The 20421-nt window shown below is 38.2% G+C and overlaps 1 protein-coding gene across 1 annotated transcript; it reads right to left on the bottom strand.

The window, feature by feature from the left end:
* Positions 1-15429: 15429 nt before the first annotated feature.
* On the bottom strand, positions 15430-18926 carry SPINK7 (serine peptidase inhibitor Kazal type 7). The gene is made up of 4 exons (XM_001160972.6): positions 18805-18926; positions 17950-17975; positions 17125-17249; positions 15430-15710 (listed from the first exon to the last, which is right to left on the bottom strand). The coding sequence occupies exons 1-4, from the start codon at positions 18863-18865 to the stop codon at positions 15665-15667; spliced, it is 258 nt and encodes an 85-aa protein (XP_001160972.1). The 5' UTR covers positions 18866-18926; the 3' UTR covers positions 15430-15664.
* Between the last annotated feature and the right edge of the window lie 1495 nt (positions 18927-20421).

The raw sequence follows: 20421 nt of genomic DNA, 5'->3' as shown, positions 1-20421 counted from the left end.
TTGTCTTTCTGTGCTTGGTTTGTTGCACCTAGCATAATATCTTCTAGTTTCATCCATGTTGTCACAAATGACAGAATATCCTTCTTTTGAGGCTGAATAATATTCCATTGTGTATATCACATTTTAAAAATTCATTCCTCTAGAGGGGTGGAGCCAAGATGGCCGAATAGGAACAGCTCCAGTCTACATCTCCCAGCATGAGTGACACAGAAGATGGGTGATTTCTGCATTTCCAACTGAGGTACTGGGTTCATCTCACTGGGTAGTGCTGGACAGTGGGTGCAGGACAGTGGGTGCAGCGCACCGTGCATGAGCCGAAGCAGGGCGAGGCATCACCTCACCCAGGAAGCGCAAGGGGTCAGGGATTTCCCTTTCCTAGTCAAAGAAAGGGGTGACAGATGGAACCTGGAAAATCAGGTCACTCCCACCCTAATACTACGCTTTTCCATCGGGCTTAGCAAACAGCACAACAGGAGATTATATCCCGCACATGGCTCGGAGGGTCCTACGCCCATGGAGAAACTCTATAAGCCAGAAGAGAGTGGGGGCCAATATTCAACATTCTTAAAGAAAAGAATTTTCAACCCAGAATTTCATATCCAGCCAAACTAAGCTTCATAAGTGAGGGAGAAATAAAATCCTTTACAGACAAGCAAATGCTGAGAGATTTTGTCACCACCAGGCCTGCCCTAAAAGAACTCCTGTAGGAAGCACTAAACATGGAAAGGAACAACCAGTACCAGCCACTGCAAAAACATGCCAAATTGTAAAGACCATCAAGGCTAGGAAGAAACTGCATCAACTAACGAGCAAAATAACCAGCTAACATCATAACGACAGGATCAAATTCACACATAACAATACTAACCCTAAATGTAAATGGGCTAAATACTCCAATTAAAAGACACAGACTGGCAAGCTGGATAAAGAGTCAAGACCCATCAGTGTGCTGTATTCAGGAAACCCATCTCACATGCAGAGACACACATAGGCTCAAAATAAAGGGATGGAGGAAGATCTACCAAGCAAATGGAAAACAAAAAAAGGCAGGGGTTGCAACCCTAGTCTTGGATAAAACAGACTTTAAACCAACAAAGATCAAAAGAGACAAGGACATTACATAATGGAAAAGGGATCAATTCAACAAGAAGAACTAACTATCCTAAATATATATGCACCCAATACAGGAGCACCCAGATTCATAAAGCAAGTCCTTAGTGACCTACAAAGAGACTTAGACTCCCACATAATAATAATGGGAGACTAACACCCCACTGTCAACATTAGACAAATCAATGAGACAGAAAGTTAAAAAAGATATCCAGGAATTGAACTCAGCTCTGCATCAAGTGGACCTAATAGACATCTACAGAACTCTCCACCCGAAATCAACAGAATATACATTCTTTTCAGCACCACACCACACCTATTCCAAAATTGACCACATAGTTGGAAGTAAAGCACTCCTCAGCAAATGTAAAAGAACAGAAATTATAACAAACCGTCTCTCAGACCACAGTACAATCAAACTAGAACTCAGGATTAAGAAACTCACTCAAAAGCACACAACTACATGGAAACTGAACAACCTGCTCCTGAATGACTACTGGGTACATAATGAAATGAAGGCAGAAATAAAGATGTTCTTTGAAACCAACGAGAACAAATACACAATATACCAGAATCTCTGGGACACATTCAAAGCAGTGTGTAGAGGGAAATTTATAGCACTAAATACCCACAAGAGAAGCAGGAAAGATCTAAAATTGAACCCTAACATCACAATTAAAACAACTAGAGAAGCAAGAGCAAACACATTCAAAAGCTAGCAGAAGGCAAGAAATAACTAAGATCAGAGCAGAACTGAAGGAGATAAAGACACAAAAACCCCTTCAAAAAATCAGTGAATCCAGGAGCTGCTTTTTTGAAAAGATCAACAAAATTGATAGACGGCTAGCAAGACTAATAAAGAAGAAAAGAGAGAAGAATCAAATAGATGCAATAAAAAATGACAAAGGGGATATCACCACCAATCCCACAGAAATACAAACTACCATCAGAGAATACTATAAACACCTCTACGCAAATAAACTAGAAAATCTAGAAGACATGGATAAATTCTTCAACACATACACTCTCCCAAGACTAAACCAGGAAGAAGTTGAATCTCTGAATAGACCAATAACAGACTCTGAAATTGAGGCAATAATTAATAGCTTACCAAACAAAAAAAAGTCCAGGACCAGATGGATTCACAGCCAGATTCTACCAGAGGTACAAGGAGGAGCTGGTACCATTCCTTCTGAAACTATTCCAATCAATAGAAAATGAGGGAATCCTCCCTAACTCATTTTTATGAGGCCAGCATCATCCTGACACCAAAGCCTGGCAGAGACACAACCAAAAAAGAGAATTTTAGACCAACATCCTTGATGAACATTGATGCAAAAATCCTCAATAAAATACTGGCAAACCGAATCCAGCAACACATCAAAAAGCTTATGACCATGATCAAGTGGGCTTCATCACTGGGATGCAAGGCTGATTCAACATACACAAATCAATAAATGTAATCCGCATATAAACAGAACCAAAGACAAAAACCACATGATTATCTCAATAGATGCCGAAAAGGCCTTTGACAAAATTCAACAACGCTTCATGCTAAAAACTCTCAATAAATCAGGTATTGATGGGACGTATCTCAAAATAATAAGAGCTATCTATGACAAACCCACAGCCAATATCATACTGAATGGGCAAAAACTGGAAGCATTCCCTTTGAAAACTGGCACAAGACAGGAATGCCCTCTCTCACCACTCCTATTCAACATTGTGTTGGAAGTTCTGGCCAGGGCAATCAGGCAGGATAAGGAAATAAAGGGCATTCCATTAGGAAAAGAGGAAGTCAGGTTGTCCCTGTTTGCAGATGACATGATTGTATATCTAGAAAATCCCATCATCTCAACCCAAAATCTCCTTAAGCTGATCAGCAACTTCAGCAAAGTCTCAGGATACAAAATCAATATACAGAAATCACAAGCATTCTTATACACCAGTAAGAGACAAACAGAGCCAAATCATGAGTGAACTCCCATTCACAATTGCTTCAAAGAGAATAAAATACCTAGGAATCCAACTTACAAGGGATGTGAAGGAGCTCTTCAAGGAGAACTACAAACCACTGCTCAAGGAAATAAAAGAGGATACAAAGAAATGGAAGAACATTCCATGCTCATGGATAGGAAGAATCAATATTGTGAAAATGGCCATACTGCCCAAGGTAATTTATAGATTCAATGCCATCCCCATCAAGCTACCAATGACTTTCTTCACAGAATTGGAAAAAACTACTTTAAAGTTCATATGGAACCACAAAAGAGCCCGCATCACCAAGTCAATCCTAAGCCAAAAGAACAAAGCTGGAGGCATCATGCTACCTGACTTCAAACTATACTACAAGGCTACAGTAACCAAAACAGCATGGTACTGGTACCAAAACAGCATGGTACTGGTACCAAAACAAAGATATAGACCAATGGGACAGAACAGAGCCCTCAGAAAGAATGCCACTTATCTACAACTATCTGATCTTTGACAAACCTGAGAAAAACAAGCAATGGGGAAAGGATTCCCTATTTAATAAATGGTGCTGGGAAAACTGGCTAGCCATATGTAGAAATCTGAAACTGGATCCCTTCCTTACACCTTATACAAAAATTAATTCAAGATGGATTAAAGACTTACATGTTAGACCTAAAACCATAAAAGCCCTAGAAGAAAACCTAGGCATGGGCAAGGACTTCATGTCTAAAACACCAAAAGCAATGGCAACAAAAGCCAAAATTGACAAATGGGAACTAATTAAACTGAAGAGCTTCTGCACAGCAAAAGAAACTACCATCAGAGTGAACAGGCAACCTACAGAATGGGAGAAAATTTTTGCAACCTACTCATCTGACAAAGGGCTAATATCCAGAATCTACAATGAACTCAAACAAATTTACAAGAAAAAACAACCCCATCAAAAAGTGGGCAAAGCATATGAACATAGGCTTCTCAAAAGAAGACATTTATGCAGCCAAAAAACACATGAAAAAATGATCATCACTGGCCATCAGAGAAATGCAAATCAAAACCACAATGAGATACCATCTCACACCAGTTAGAATGGCGATCATTGAAAAGTCAGGAAACAACAGGTGCTGGAGAGGATGTGGAGAAATAGGTAAACTTTTACACTGTTGGTGGGACTGTAAACTAGTTCAACCATTGTGGGAGACAGTGTGGTGATTCCTCAGGGATCTAGATCTAGAAATACCATTTGACCCAGCCATCCCATTACTGGGTATATACCCAAAGGATTTTAAATCATGCTGCTATAAAGACACATGCACATGTATGTTTATTGCGGCACTATTCACAATAGCAAAGACTTGGAACCAACCCAAATGTCCAACAATGATAGACTGGATTAAGAAAATGTGGCACATATACACCATGGAATACTATGCCGCCATAAAGAATGAAGAGTTCATGTCCTTTGTAGGGACATGGATGAAGCTGGAAACCATCATTCTCAGCAAACTGTCACAAGGACAAAAAACCAAACACTGCATGTTCTCACTCATAGGTGGGAATTGAACAATGAGAACACATGGACACAGGAAGGGGAACATCACACACCGGGGACTGTTGTGGGGTGGGGGGATGGGGGAGGGATAGCATTAGGAGATATACCTAATGCTAAATGAAGAGTTAATGGGTGCAGCACACCAACATGGCACATGTATACATAGGTAACAAACCTGCACGTTGTGCACGTGTAGCCTAAAACTTAAAGTATAATAATAATAAAAATTCATTCCTCTGTTGATGGGCACTTTGGTTATTTCCATATCTTGGGTATTGTGAATAATGCTGCAATGAACATGGAAATGCTGACATCTCGTCGACTACCAGTTTCAGTTTCTTTGGGTGTATACCCAGAAGTGGGATTGCTGGATAACATGGTAATTCAATTTTTAGTTTTTGAGAAACTTTTATGTCATTTTCCAAAATGACTGTACTAATTCACAGTCCCACCAACAGTGTACATATTCCTTTTTCTCACGTTCTCATCAACACTTGTTATCTTTCATCTTTTTGATGCTAGCCAATCTAACAGGTGCAAAGTGATATACTATTGTGGTTTTAATTCACATTTCTCTGGTAATTAGAGATGTTGAGCATTTTTTCATATATCTGTTGACCATTTGTATGTCTTCATTCAAGAAATGTTTATTCAGGTCCTTTGCCCAATTTTAATAGTTTTTTTGTCACTGTATTGTTTGAGTTCCTTGTATATTTTGGGTATATAGCGAATTGATTTTTGACAAGGGTGCCAAGACAATTCTTTGGAGAATAATCTTTCGAAAATTCAGGCTGGGACAACTGGATATCCACATGCAAAATAACGTAAGATACCACATATAAAAAGTAACTGAAAATGGATCAGAGAGTTACATGTAAAATCTAAAAACGAAATAACTTTTAGAAAAAACGCAAAGTGTAAATCTTAGTAACCTTTGAATAGGCAATGATTTCCTAGATATGACACTAAAAGTACAAGGCAAAAGATATAATAGGTAAATTGGACATTATGAAAATTGAAAGATTTTGTGCCTCAAAGGACAGCTCACAGAATGAGAGAAAATATTTGCAAATCATGTATCTGATGAGACACTGGTATCTAGAATATATATAAAAAATTACAGTTCAATAATAAAAAGGCAATCTGATTAAAAATGAGCAAAGGATTTGAATGGACATTTCTCCAAAGAAATGCAAAAGGTCAATAAGCACATGAAAAGACCGCTAACACCATTAGTTATTAGGGACATGAAAATCAACATCAGTTATCACTCCCCATCCATTAGGATGGTTAAGATAAAAAAGACAGGTGACGTGTTGGTGAATAGGTAGAGAAATTGGAACCATTATACATCGCTGGTATAAATGTAAATGAAAATGTAAAATGGTGAAGCTGCTTTGAAAAATAGTTTGGTAGCTCCTCAAAAAGTTAAACATAGAATTACTAGCAATTCCACTCTTAGGTATTTATTCAAGATTATTGAAAACATGTCCACACAAAACTTATACATGAATGTACATAGCAGCTTTATTTATAAAACCCCAAATTGGAAACAACCCAACTATCCATCAATTTATGAATGATTGAATGTCATATATCCATGCAATGGAATATATTTCAGCTGTGTAAAGGAATGAAATACTGATACATGCCACAACATGGATTAACCTTGAAAAGTTAATGCTAAGTAAAAGAAGCCAGACACAAAAAGCACATATTGCATGATTTTATTTATATATAATGTCAAGAATAGCAAATCCACAGACAGAAATTAGATTAGTGATTCCCAGGGGTTGGGAGGATAGTAGGGGGGTAGATAGGAGTGACTGCTAAGGGAATAGTTTCTTTTTGGTGTAATGAAATGTCCTGGAATTAGATAGCGGTGATGATTGCACAATTTTGTTAACAGACCAGAAACTACTGAAATTTATATTTTAAAAACATGAATTTTGACTCTCTCTCTCTCTGTCTCTCAGGGTACAAAAAGCCATGAATTTTATGCTTTGTGAATTATTTCCCATTAATAATAATAATAATAAGACCCATTCAGGATCATGCATTATCATGTTCTTCAGTCTTCTTCAAGGCATAACATTGAAACAGTGCTTTCTTGGTTTGGGTAGTTATAGACCAGTGATTTTGTAGAATGTTTCTGAATTTGAGTTTGTCTGATATCTCATAATGATTATATTCAGGTTGTGCATTTTTGTTAGAGAAATCCAAACGTTATTCTGTGTTCTGCATATTGTATCTTTTCAGCCAGTATATATGATGTTGATTTGCCTATCATTAATGATGTCAACTTTGATCACTTGAGTAAGGGCAGTGTCTGAATGATTTTTCTACTATAAAGTTACTCTTCTTTCATAATTAATAAACATTTTATGATGAGATTCTTTGAGATTATGTAAATATCTCATTTTATGTTGCAAACCCATACTATTTAGCTCAACAGGCCATGTTTTAATGGGACAAACTATGTAAACGAATGTGTATAATCTTTGTATGTTCCAAGTTATACATTCTCCTTTTCACTTTCTAATATCAATTTCTAACGAATAGAAATGTTTTCATTTTTCAAGCAAGGGGAAAAAAACTTGAAAAATTACTGGTTGTATTTCTTTAATATGCCATGCATGTTGCAAAGAAAGTGATTTATGTTTTTAGGCCTTAGTAAATATTGGAGAAGGATGGGCATTCAGATCATAATTGTTTCTTTAGATTTTTGTAGGACATTATAGTTTACAAAGCATGTTTGCATGCATTATCTCATCTGACTCCCACAATATACATGTGTAATTAGGGGTGATTATTCTCTTTATTTTATAAGTAAGGGAAGAAATACTTTAGATACACATTAAATTACTTTCGCGGGCTACATACCTTGTAAATGTTCAGGTTGGGTTAAGCCCATGAGTCTCCTGGGTTCATTGTGTTCTCCTGAGCTGCTTGGTGGAGTTTTATAATGAAAACAATGATGAGAAGGATTCATAAAGACCATAAAGATGCAAATGCTGATGATCACACAGAGAGACAAATCTCAATGAAATCACTTCTTCTCCAATACCTAAACTTCAAAAGGTAAAATTTTAAAAACAAATTTACTTCACATTCATATGACGGCAAGTTAGCAGCTTCCCATGTGGGAATGATTTACTCTTCCTAAGAATAGAGAAGGAAAGAAAGTTAATAAAGTTAATATATATGTCATTGTAAGAAATACTTATAAATTCCATTGACATTAAACAGTTTATAATGAAAAACCAGTCTTTTATCATCAGCATCACACTTCAGTGGGAACTCATTTGAACCATTTCTGTTTTTAGATTATTGCCATCATAATTCTTAATAATATACATCTATTACCTTACAAGCTAAAATTATTTGTTGACTCCCATCTGTGGAGGAAAAAAGTATTAATTTACATTTCCTTTTCATTCATCCCAGTTTTTGATAGGCATATCATGACTTTTTAAAATTCTGCTTGTTAACTTTGTAACCTAAAGTAATGTACTTTAGTCACTATTTCTATGTCATCATCTTCAGACAGTATCTCATAACCCAATAAGTAGTTCATCTGTCTCCATACACTTCCCTCAATCAGCACTTTTGTCTAGCGATTTTTCACCTCTATTTTTACTTTTATATTTCATAGATTAAAAATATGCATGTTCTGTTCTGTATTCCATAATTGTATCTTCTATATTTTGCTTATAGGTGGGTTTTAAAATTTGAACAGCAGTAACTATTTTTAAATTCATTTATAAATATTAAAAGGATTCTGGGAATGTATCCATTGTAGACCAAATCTAGACTTTAATTTCAGAAAGATTGGGGATACTTTTAAGGTCATGAGTTTTGATAAATGCTGGAAGAAAAAGGTCAGCATTATCAACAGTCTGGTGTCCACTTTGGATGTCATATAGATTGCAGAACTAAGCCTGCCCTGGTCTCCTATGAAGCTAGATGTTTCCTTAGCTTTCTTATGTAAGTCTGCAGAACAAACGTTATTTAGACCCTGAGCCAGTAGACCCGTCTGCCACTTACAGCCCTACAACTGGGCTATGAAAGTGTTTTGTAAACTATAAAGTGCTTTATAGATATATGTACTAGGTCATATCATAGTAGAAGGAATTTGATTTCCAGGTATCATAAGATATAGTGGATAAAACTCTGGAAATAGTATTTGGTCCCTGAATTGATTGGGACTAAGCAGACCTGGGTTCTTCTCTTGGTCTTCCACATAAGCAATGAAGCATTTTCAGCTTTTGGAGCTCAGTGTTTCCATCCATAAAATGAGGCTGTTGACTGGCTCTCTTCCATTCCTGACAGTGAGGAATTATTAAAGTAAAGACGTATATTTTGTGCACATTCTATATCATGGTTCCATTGATATCTTTACCTGATCTTCATGTACAGTTGGCAGGGATTGACATAAGTCTTTCTATGTGTACCACACACAGGGGTAAAGATGAGCTCCCAGTGTCAGAGTATACTTGTGTCATGATCAATGTATCTATTACAGAGTATACCTGTGTCATATCAATATATCTATTACAATTTACCTGCAAGCTTTCATGTACACAGGCTGTAGACTATAGTGATTAAACATATGGGGTATAAAGTCAAATCATCAAGGCAAAAATGCTAACTAACTTTGTGGTTTTCTATAAATTCCTTCTTGCCAAATCTCAGTGGATAACAGGAAATTTCTCATAGTATAATTGAGAGAAATAAATGAAATAACAAACATAAAACATATTTCACAAGTTCTAGTCTAAAACAAGTGTTAGCCATCATTATCTTAGATTATTTGAAAGTTAGACAAAAAAAAATTGCTAGGGCTTTTGAGTAGTATACAGTCATTGTGAGGAAATACTCAATATAAAATATCTTTATTTTTACTCATACAAATTGATTACTGCAAACTATTTCCTGCAATTATTTATTCATTGGGAAACAATGCTTTTCTTTGTGGGTAAGTAATGACTTGGGGAGATCTCAGCTTCATTGATGCTTTCTCAAAACTGATTTTTGCTCATACAGGTCATATGTTAGACATAATGTAAAGATATTTTAGTTATAACTTATTTTCCCTAGATTTTAAGTCAATGATACCATACTGATGTTGAAAATCAGGGTGGCATAATGAAAAGAGGATTGGACTTGGACTTGGAATTAGAATATATGGCATTTAATCCTAGGTCCCCACCTATGCTTTCTAGCTTAATTTCCCTCGTTTGTTAAAAAAAAAAAAAAAAAAAATTGCACCAGTCCATCCTATTGCAGAGAATAAAATTAAGAAATTCTCATTAAAATGTTTTAAAATTCATTTCATCTTCCATCACTGATACCCTTTCTTCCAGTTGATCGCATTGGCTCCTGAGGCTTCTGCATTCTTCATGTAGTTCTCGAGCCTTGGCTTTCAGCTCCATCAGCTCCTTTAAGCACTTCTCTGTATTGGTTATTCTAGTTATACATTCGTCTAAATTCTTTTCAAAGTTTTCAACTTCTTTGCCTTTGGTTTGAATTTCCTGCTGTAGCTCAGAGTAGTTTCATTGTCTGAAGTCTTCTTCTCTCAACTCGTCAAAGTCATTCTCCGTCCAGCTTTATTCCATTGCTGGTGAAGAGCTGCGTTCCTTTGGAGGAGGAGAAGTGCTCTGCTTTCTAAAGTTTCCAGTTTTTCTGCTCTGTTTTTTCCCCATCTTTGTGGTTTTATCTACTTTTGGTCTTTGATGATGGTGATGTACAGATGGGTTTTTGGTGTGGATGTCCTTTCTGTTTGTTAGTTTTCCTTCTAACAGACAGGACCTTCAGCTGCAGGTCTGTTGGAGTTTGCTAGAGGTCCGCTCCAGACCCTGTTGGCCTGGGTACCAGCAGCGGTGGCTGCAGAACAGCAGATTTTCGTGAACTGCGAATGCTGCTGTCTGATCATTCCTCTGGAAGTTTTGTCTCAGAGGAGTACCCGGCCGTGTGAGGTGTCAGTCTGTCCCTACTGGGGGGTACCTCCCAGTTAGGCTGCTCTGGGATCAGGGGTCAGGGACCCACTTGAGGAGGCAGGCTGCCCGTTCTCAGATCTCCAGCTGCGTGCTGGGAGAACCACTGCTCTCTTCAAAGCTGTCAGACAGGGACATTTAAGTCTGCAGAGGTTACTGCTGTCTTTTTGTTTGTCTGTGCACTGCCCCCAGAGGTGGAGCCTACAGAGGCAGGCAGGCCTCCTTGAGCTGTGGTGGGCTCCACCCAGTTAGAGCTTCCCAGCTGCTTTGTTTACCTAAGCAAGCCTGGGCAATGGCAGGCGCCCCTCCCCCAGCCTCGCTGCCGCCTTGCAGTTTGATCTCAGACTGCTGTGCTAGCAATCAGCGAGACTCCGTGGGCGTAGGACCCTCCAAGCCAGCTGCGGGATATTATCTCGTGGTGCGCCATTTTTTAAGCCCATCGGAAAAGCGCAGTATTAGGGTGGGAGTGGTGACCCGATTTTCCAGGTGCCATCTTTCACCCCTTTCTTTGACTAGGAAAGGGAACTCCCTGACCCCTTGCGCTTCCTGAGCGAGGCAATGCCTCTCCCTGCTTCGGCTCATGCACGGTGCCCTGCACCTACTGTCCTGCGCCCACTGTCTGGCACTCCCTAGTGAGATGAACCCGGTACCTCAGATGGAAATGCAGAAATCACCCGTCTTCTGCATCGCTCACGCTGGGAGCTGTAGACCGGAGCTTTTCCTATTCAGCCATCTTGGCTCCAGCCCCCACAACCCTTCATGCTAAAAACTCTCAATAAATTAGGTACTGATGGGATGTATCTCAGAATAATAAGAGCTATCTATGATAAACCCACAGCCAATATCATACTGAATGGGCAAAAACTGGAAGTATTCCCTTTAAAAACTGGCAAGACAGGGATGCCTTCTCTCACCACTCCTATTCAACATAGTGTTGGAAGTTCTGGCCAGGGCAATTAGGCAGAAGAAGGAAATAAAGGGCATTCCATTAGGAAAAGAGGAAGTCAAATTGTCCCTGTTTGCAGATGACATGATTGTATATCTAGAAAACCCCATTGTCTCAGCCCAAAATCTCCTTAAGCTGATACGCAACTTCAGCAAAGTCTCAGGATACAAAATCAATGTACAAAAATCACAAGCATTCTTACACACCAGTAACAGACAAACAGAGAGCCAAATCATGAGTGAACTCCCATTCACAATTGCTTCAAAGAGAATAAAATACCTAGGAATCCAACTTACAAGGGATGTGAAGGACCTCTTCAAGGAGAACTACAAACCACTGCTCAATGAAATAAAAGAGGATACAAAGCAACGGAAGAACATTCCATGCTCATGGGTAGGAAGAATCAATATCATGAAAATGGCCATACTGCCCAAGGTAATTTATAGATTCAATGCCATCCCCATCAAGCTACCAATGACTTTCTTCACAGAATTGGAAAAAACTACTTTAAAGTTCATATGGAACCACAAAAGAGCCTGCATCACCAAGTCAATCCTAAGCCAAAAGAACAAAGCTGGAGGCATCATGCTACCTGACTTCAAACTATACTACAAGGCTACAGTAACCAAAACAGCATGGTACTGGTACCAAATCAGAGGTATAGATCAATGGAACAGAACACAGCCCTCAGAAATAACGCCACATATCTACAACTATCTGATCTTTGAAAAACCTGACAAAAGCAAGCAATGGGGAAAGGATTTCCTATTAATAAATGGTGCTGGGAAAACTGGCTAGCCATATGTAGAAAGCTGAAACTGGATCCCTTCCTTACACCTTATACAAAAATTAATTCAAGATGGATTAAAGACTTACATGTTAGACCTAAAACCATAAAAACCCTAGAAGAAAACCTAGGCATTACCATTCAGGACATAGGCATGGGCAAGAACTTCATGTCTAAAACACCAAAAGCAATGGCAACAAAAGCCAAAATTGACAAATGGGAACTAATTAAACTAAAGAGCATCTGCACAGCAAAAGAAACTACCATCAGAGTGAACAGGAAACCTACAAAATGGGAGAAAATTTTTGCAACCTACTCATCTGACAAAGGGCTAATATCCAGAATCTACAATGAACTCAAACAAATTTACAAGAAAAAAACAACCCCATCAAAAAGTGGGCGAAGGACATGAACAGACACTTCTCAAAAGAAGACATTTATGCAGCCAAAAACACATGAAAAAATGCTCACCATCACTGGCCATCAGAGAAATGCAAATCAAAACCACAATGAGATACCATCTCACACCAGTTAAAATGGCAATCATTAGAAAGTCAGGAAACAACAGGTGCTGGAGAGGATGTGGAGAGATAGGAACACTTTTACACTGTTGGTGGGACTGTAAACTAGTTCAACCATTGTGGAAGTCAGTGTGGTGATTCCTCAGGGATCTAGAACTAGAAATCCCATTTGACCCAGCCATCCCATTACTGGGTATATACCCAAAGGACTATAAATAATGCTGCTATAAAGACACATGCACACGTATGTTTATTGCGGCATTATTCACAATAGCAAAGACTTGGAACCAACCCAAATGTCCAACAATAGACTGGATTAAGAAAATGTGGCACATATACACCATGGAATACTATGCAGCCATAAAAAATGATGAGTTCATGTCCTTTGTAGGGACATGGATGAAACTGGAAATCATCATTCTCAGTAAACTATTGCAAGAACAAAAAACCAAACACAGCATATTCTCACTCATAGGTGGGAATTGAACAATGAGAACACATGGACACAGGAAGGGGAACATTGCACTCTGGGGACTGTTGTGGGGTTGGGGGAGCGGGGAGGGATAGCTTTAGGAGATATACCTAATGCTAAATGACGAGTTAATGGGTGCAGCACACCAGCATGCCACATGTATACATATGTGGCTAACCTGCACATTGTGCACATGTACCCTAAAACTTAAAGTATAATAATAATAAAATTTAAAAAATACAAATAAATGTTTCAAAATGATAAAATTCTGTTTGAAAACAAGATTTAAAAATTTAAATGAATGCAATAGCTTTAAAACAACTTTTACAAAACTTGATAAATCATATACAGACTCAAACTAATGTTTGGTCTCACTAAGAATATCTAAAAAAGAAGAAAACAGTGAAAAGGATCAAAATTTGCTCTTTAAAATTATTTGCAGACAAGAAGTTTTTAAAATTCGTAGTCAATGTAAGAACTATTTTCCATTTTCCATCAGACAATTTTGTGATGTGATTTAGCACTTACCATTTTTTACCCTAAGTATGGTCGTAGACTTTATGGATGACAGAGAGGGAGTGCTCATTAATAACCAGATGCTTACCAGAGGAAAACCACAATACCAGAATGAGGACAAGCAGGATGTGACCAACAACTTGGAGAAGACTGTTTCTTTGCTGTGGATACTGTGTTGAGTGAATGTTCTGGCTAAATTCTTGTCCAAATAGACCTATTTGCATGGATCTGCACAGAGGCTGCTGGGAGAGGGTGAGTTGTTATGAGCCAGTTAGTAAGAGAAGTAGAGGTTGGGTTCCATTCTCACGTGCCAGGAAGGACTCTGGTGAATAACCACAGTTCTGCCATGCTGGGCTCAAATGAAATTTCACCTTCTCTAAGAGAGATTTCCTGTTAATCTCATGCAGTAGTGATGTTGCTTTCAACCGGGACCCTCTTGTATTGAGCTGGGTCAGACATCTATCTCTGAATTTTCTAATTCTGAATATATACCAATTAAAAAAAAATTAGATTGTTTAGGGCTTTCTTCAGTTCTATTGAATGATAATTTGTAGGGTGGAGTCCTGGCATCTTTATTTTAGTTCATTCCTCATTATTCTTATGCAGCAAGCCTGGTATTTGCAAACACGTCAGATTTTATTCTAATGATGTTTCTATATTGTAAACATGATCCTTGGCGTATTCAGCTGCATTAATAGAAGGGAAGGTTTAGTAGAGAGGTGGTAGTTTTAATTTCTCTGTATCTGTCGGACAAAAAAAAATTTGGTGATTAGTCTATTTTTGGACAACATACCAACATATTTTAAGATGGACAATGCCTAATTGTAACAGATCCAAGGAGTATGGTCCAGGATAGAAATATTATAAGGGAAATAACACTTGAGAAAAAAGGGTTGAATTAACCAGAGATTTTTATCCTGGAGAAAATAAATTTCAATGGAGACAGAATATTCATTTTTAAATAATGAAAATTCTGTTAATTGGCAAAAAGGGTGAACTTCTTTGTTATGTAGTCTCACTGGCGCTGATGGTTGATAGCCTCATGAATGTAGTCTTCAATTCTAAACAAGTAGAACATCTCAACAATCAGATCTCTACAACAATGGACATGCTTCCTGTTGAAGCAGTGGCTTTCCCATCAGCACTCTAGAAGAGCTGGCCTATGAGAAATTGTGGTATGTTTCTGTAAAGGAATAGGAAGAAAAACTTCCCTTCCAGAAATGACTTCCTGGAACAAGAGAGGTTCTCTTTTAAGGGTCTTTTAAAAAAAGAGACCAATGTAAAGCAACGGTATAGTACATAGACTTGTCGCTAGTGGATAAAGACTCCAGGAGAAGGTGTGGTGTTCACTGGCATTTGTGTGTGTGTGTATGTCTGTGTATCGTGTGTGTGTGTTTGTGTGTGTGGTGTGCATGTGTTTCTTGGAAGCTGATTGGGATTCTTTGTATAAAAGTATTTCCTAAACATCAAGACTTGTGTGTTTTTCAATTTTCTTTTATAATTGTGTTATTTTATACCCCGATCTAAGAAACAAACACAAACAGAAGCAAAGATAAACTTTCTGGGAGATTATTTTTTTATTGACGTGTTAAAAAAAAAATGCTGGTCTGTCAGTGAGGCATGCGTTTGTAGGGGTAGCACAGAAACTTTCTCCATTCAATCAAGATTACTCTGAATCTGGCTCTGTCCCCCACTCAGAACATCAGTAAAACTGAAAGAAACTCAGTCAGAGCCTGGGATGATGAAGATGATGATGAGAATATCATTCCTTTCTCTCTATGTCCATGGAGAATTTAGCAACTTCCATCGTGAAGAAACTGAACTCTTCCATTACTTTTCCTAAGGGAAGACACAGTTCACAAGATTCATTAGCACAAGAGGAAATTTTATGTAATGTTAGAGCTGAAAGGAACTATAGAGATTATGAGGCAGCACCTCATTTTACAGATAAGGAAACTGAGTCTCAGAAAATGAATGACCTTGCCAAAGCACATTCTGACGGAGGAAGAAGCAGAATTTCCCTAGTCCAGTGATAATTCCACCCCTCTGCTGCCTCCTCTGATTCCAGAGCCCCACTGACCACCCAGTGACTTAACACAACAAAGAAAGAGTACTCTGACAAAATTGAGAGGGCCTGTCTCTCAGCTTTTCCTGGTCAGCAAGTCCTTTGACGAAGCTGGATCCTGCATTAGTGAGGAGGACTTTCATCATGTTTCTCTCCAGTGTCCCTTGAAAACAGCTAGTTTCCTGGCCAAGGGCTAGTTTCCCAGTCTGCCTATGTTACAGAATTTTCCCTTTTGTGAAATAAAACCTCCCAAATAGGAATAAATACATAGACATGTCCTTTTGGGCTAAGGGCTTGTTGTTCTCACTTGCTAAGATAATCACAAAGATGAAAACGCAAGATCTAAGTGTCCAAAATCCAGTGGCCTAAAAGAGTTAACGATGATCACAGCGGACTTGCTATGAGACAGTTAAGTGTAATTTGCATGTCTTGTACCAAAGAAGTGACATCTGCCTAGCTACATTTCTGCAAAAACATTTTGTGGGCCAAAGAAAATACCTAAACAAAACATGTCCGTGGTATTCTTGTCCAAATACTGACGGCTTGCATCCCTTATTTTAGATAAAGGAAAAGTAATCATTTTTGTAGCCTTATTCCCCCCTTAAAGCTACAGATACTTAGAGCCTCTAGAAATTCGAAGATAAAGAACCTCTAGGGACACTTTGTCTAAGAATCAAGCTGCAGTGAGAATGTTAATTATCTTAGAATCTAAGTCAGGTAGTGTAGTAGTTTTCAATTATTTTATGGGGGGTGGGGATTCAGGGCCCTTTCTTCAAACATGATATTGTATGGCACTCCACTACTTAAAATAGTCAAAGCTGAACTTTATGTTGTAAACTACCCCAAATGGTCCCTTTAACCCTAATGGTGACTCCTGACTTGCCTCTATAGAACCTCTGTGCTTTGGGGACAGCAGTTTGAGAATCCACAGTCTTACTGGATTCTCACAATTGACAGACAGGAACTGGAGGTTCTGTGATGGGATGGGACTAGTCCAAGCTGGCAGAGCAGGTGACTCTACCCTGTCTGATTGTGCAACAGTCAGTTTTCTATCCCCACCTGCTGTTCTGGGTGGGAATAATTATAAATTACAGCTTATAGAGATTTAAGCTGGATCCTGGAAAGTAGAAGCGTTTGTAGTAGAGAGCACTGACTCCAGATCTCATTTTCTTCTTATGAGGTACTCACAAGCTCTCGGTACACAAGTGACATTCATTCCCATAGGTGATGTAGTCAGAACCACAAACTGGCAGGTATGTGATGGGGCAGGGAATGGCCACCACTGGATACTTCTTGTAAATGCTGCAATCCACCTGTGTCATATACAAGCAAATGTCCTGTTTTCCTCCCAGACCCCAAGCTAGGCCACTATTAGATATACTACAAGGGCTGGAAGTCCCAGCTCAGATATTCAGATGTTGCTTGGCCACTTTTTTAAGTACTAGTGTTATCACTATGACAAATACTAGCACTACTGGTATTCTGTTTTTTTCTGCTACACTCAGTTAACAATTGCTGGGCATTTCTGGGCTAGGCGTTAAACTTAAATCTTACATGAATTTTCTTGTTTAATCTTCAGAACAACTAGAGTAAATTCTACTATTACCTCTCTTTACAAATGTGAAAATTAAAGCTTAGAAATAGAGATAACTTGTTGAAGATAAATGCTGGTAAGTAGTAGAGTTAGGATTTGAATCCAGAGCCTGTGCAATTTATCAGGGTACTTTTGCTCTGCCTTTTACACGTTATGCCTTTTATGAAAACATCACCAACCTCTCAGCTGGAAGGCAGTTCTCCCTTCTTTAACTCTGGCATTTTTAAAAAACATTTTTAAAATATGGTTGTTTATATGTATGTCATATTTCTTCAGTTGCCTTCTGGAGAACAGATACCATTTCTCCATGTGTGTTTGCCTCCCTCTCGAATCCCCCTAAACATAATTTATCCTACATATATGTTGACTAAATGACAGTCAATAGTTACTGACATTAAAATGTTATTCAACATACTTACTTTTTTTGGAGACAGACTAGCAGCTTCTGAAAAAGAGATACAGATGAATATGTTAAAAATAAAGCAAACTTTAAATCTCATTAATTAATATAAGTTTCATCCTATATAATTACTCTACATTTCCTTTAGCAATGAGATTCAGCACACTGTCCATCCTTATGCAAAATCCTAGTTGTTTGCTGAGGAAGTTGAATGGCCAATGGGTTAGGTTAACCCTTGGTTTAGGTAAGAGAATTATAAAAATTTCCTCTATTTATTGATCGTGGAATGTTTTCTGAACCTCATAGTGTTTTTGATAATGGCCAAAGTCAAGTAGCAATAAGAAGTATTAAAATCATCACTCCTAAGAGCCTGAAGAATCATCTCTGATATCCTTTCCTTCCCAATTGACATAAAGAAATGCAATTGAATGTCTTTATGTGGTTGGAAACACTTTAATTAATTTTTCACAGTATAAAAGTCTAATTGTTGACCCTTGGCTTTTTGAGACTTGTGTTTTATTTTAATCCCCCCAAACTGATTTGGGAAGACATCCAAGTTTTTCTGTATCTTTGCACTAAGAAATGGTATATCTAATAACACTGACAACTTCCAGTGTCCATATGAACATAGAAATGGAAGACTTACAGAGAAATTAGATCATTTTTTGTTCTATGGATGCAAATAAGAATCCTTGAAAGTGAAGACATTGGACTCAAGTCTCTCAAACTCCAGATGGAACATAAGATCCTATTACAAACCAGTACACTTTAAATTCTTACAACCAGATGTTTCTGAGATGCTCACATCGCAGGAGGGATTATTTATGAAAACAATCTTAATGGCTATATAGGGCACTGTCTGACCTTAACTTACCTGAGCTGCTACAGAAATAGACCACTGTACAGAGCAGAAGGAGACCCCCAGTGATCTTCATGCTGGAAATGGCTGTGGTGTAGAAGCTGCTCTGAGATTGTCACTACAGCTGCATCGACCATATCCCAGGTAAGGGGTCATGTTTATATATATGCAAGGCTTGGTTTCTCCACCTTTCCTGTGAGGTCATCCAGAGGATCTCAAAGCACGGTGCCACACCCTGGGCTGTGTTACAGTCCTTGTTACTGAACTGCCACTTCTTATCTGACCAATGATTTGATTATTTGAGGTAAGAAGTATTTTCTATCTTCCCCAAAGGTGGGACTGTTAAGAATTCTAAACTTCATGAACTAGAAGAGACTAAGTATGAGCTTCTTGACTTAGTTATGAAATAAGTGAAAATCTCAAACCTCCTTTATTTTACAAAACTGGAATCTATTAAACCCAGATTAGACTGATTACACCTAGGTTTATATCTTGGCACCTGGGGAAATATTGTTTATTTTTAGGCAATGAACCAATGAAGCAAACTGGGACCTAATGGAAGGAACACTGACATTAGCATTTATGAGGTATGGAGAAAAGCACTAACATAATACTTCTGTTATTTTCTACCTGTATAATCTTGGATAAGTCGTTATATGCTGTGAGCCTTTATCAATCCAAAAGGCTTGGTTATGTCGTGATAACATGTAACCACAAGATTTCTGTGAATTAAAACAAAACTTTGTTTCTTACTCAAGCTACACTTGTATGGTAGTCAGCTGTTCATGCTACATTGCCTTCACTGTGGATGCCAAGTGGGCAGAGTCATCACTATTTGGAACACTGTAGTCAAGGTGAAGTGAAGTTGAGTTAGTTCTCAAGGAGTTCTCATTTTAGCAATTAAAACTTCCAGCCCAGAGCAATACTGCTGTCACTTCCCCTCATGGTCTCGTGGCCATCACATGCTTTGTTATGTATGGAGTGAGTGCAATCAATCTGATGTGGTTTAGCTGTGTCTCCACCCAAATCCCATCTTGAATTGTAGCTCCCATAATTCCCATATGTTGTGGGAGGGACCTGGTGGGAGATAATTGAATCATGGAGGCAGTTTCCCCCATACTGTTCTCATGGAAGTGAATAAGTCTCACAAGATCTGATGGTTTTATAAGGGGTTTCCCCTTGCACTTGGCTCTCATTCTCTCTTGCCTGCTGCCATGTAAGACATGCCATTCACTTTCTGCCATGATTGTGAGGCCTCTTCAGCCATGTGGAACTGTGAGCCCATTAAACTTCTTTTTCTTTATAAATTACCCAATCTTGGGTATGTCTTTATCAGCAGCTTGAAAACAGATTAATACACAGTCTTACCTTGTCCTGTCCTGTTCCCTGACCTGAAGGTTGGATGAAGAACTAGAATAGTTGGCAAACAACAGAGACTGAGTTTCATCCCAGTCCAATAGGGCCTGTTGTTAGCCACAATAGAGTTCACATAATTGGAATCATATACATAAAAGTCTGCTCTAAAGCATAGTGCATTTAATAATATTATTGTGATTGTTATTATTATTTACAAACCAAGAGTTAATGCTATGAGTTGCTGACATTAGATTGTAAACTGTATTGTCCATGCAC

Source organism: Pan troglodytes, chromosome 4, assembly GCF_028858775.2.
Source record: "Pan troglodytes isolate AG18354 chromosome 4, NHGRI_mPanTro3-v2.0_pri, whole genome shotgun sequence".
Taxonomy (NCBI): domain Eukaryota; kingdom Metazoa; phylum Chordata; class Mammalia; order Primates; family Hominidae; genus Pan; species Pan troglodytes.
This window is presented reverse-complemented; position numbering and strand designations above follow the sequence as displayed.

Bases quoted from the DNA above. Each gene is read 5' to 3' on its own strand.
- SPINK7 (XM_001160972.6), bottom strand. From the start codon at position 18,865: ATGAAGATCACTGGGGGTCTCCTTCTGCTCTGTACAGTGGTCTATTTC. The intron at 17,976-18,804 runs GTAAGTTAAGGT...TCTCTTTTTCAG, and splicing joins CTATTTCTGTAGCAGCTCAG to AAGCTGCTAGTCTGTCTCCA. The intron at 15,711-17,124 runs GTGAGTACCTCA...GTCTTCCCTTAG, and splicing joins CACTTGTGTACCGAGAGCTT to GAAAAGTAATGGAAGAGTTC.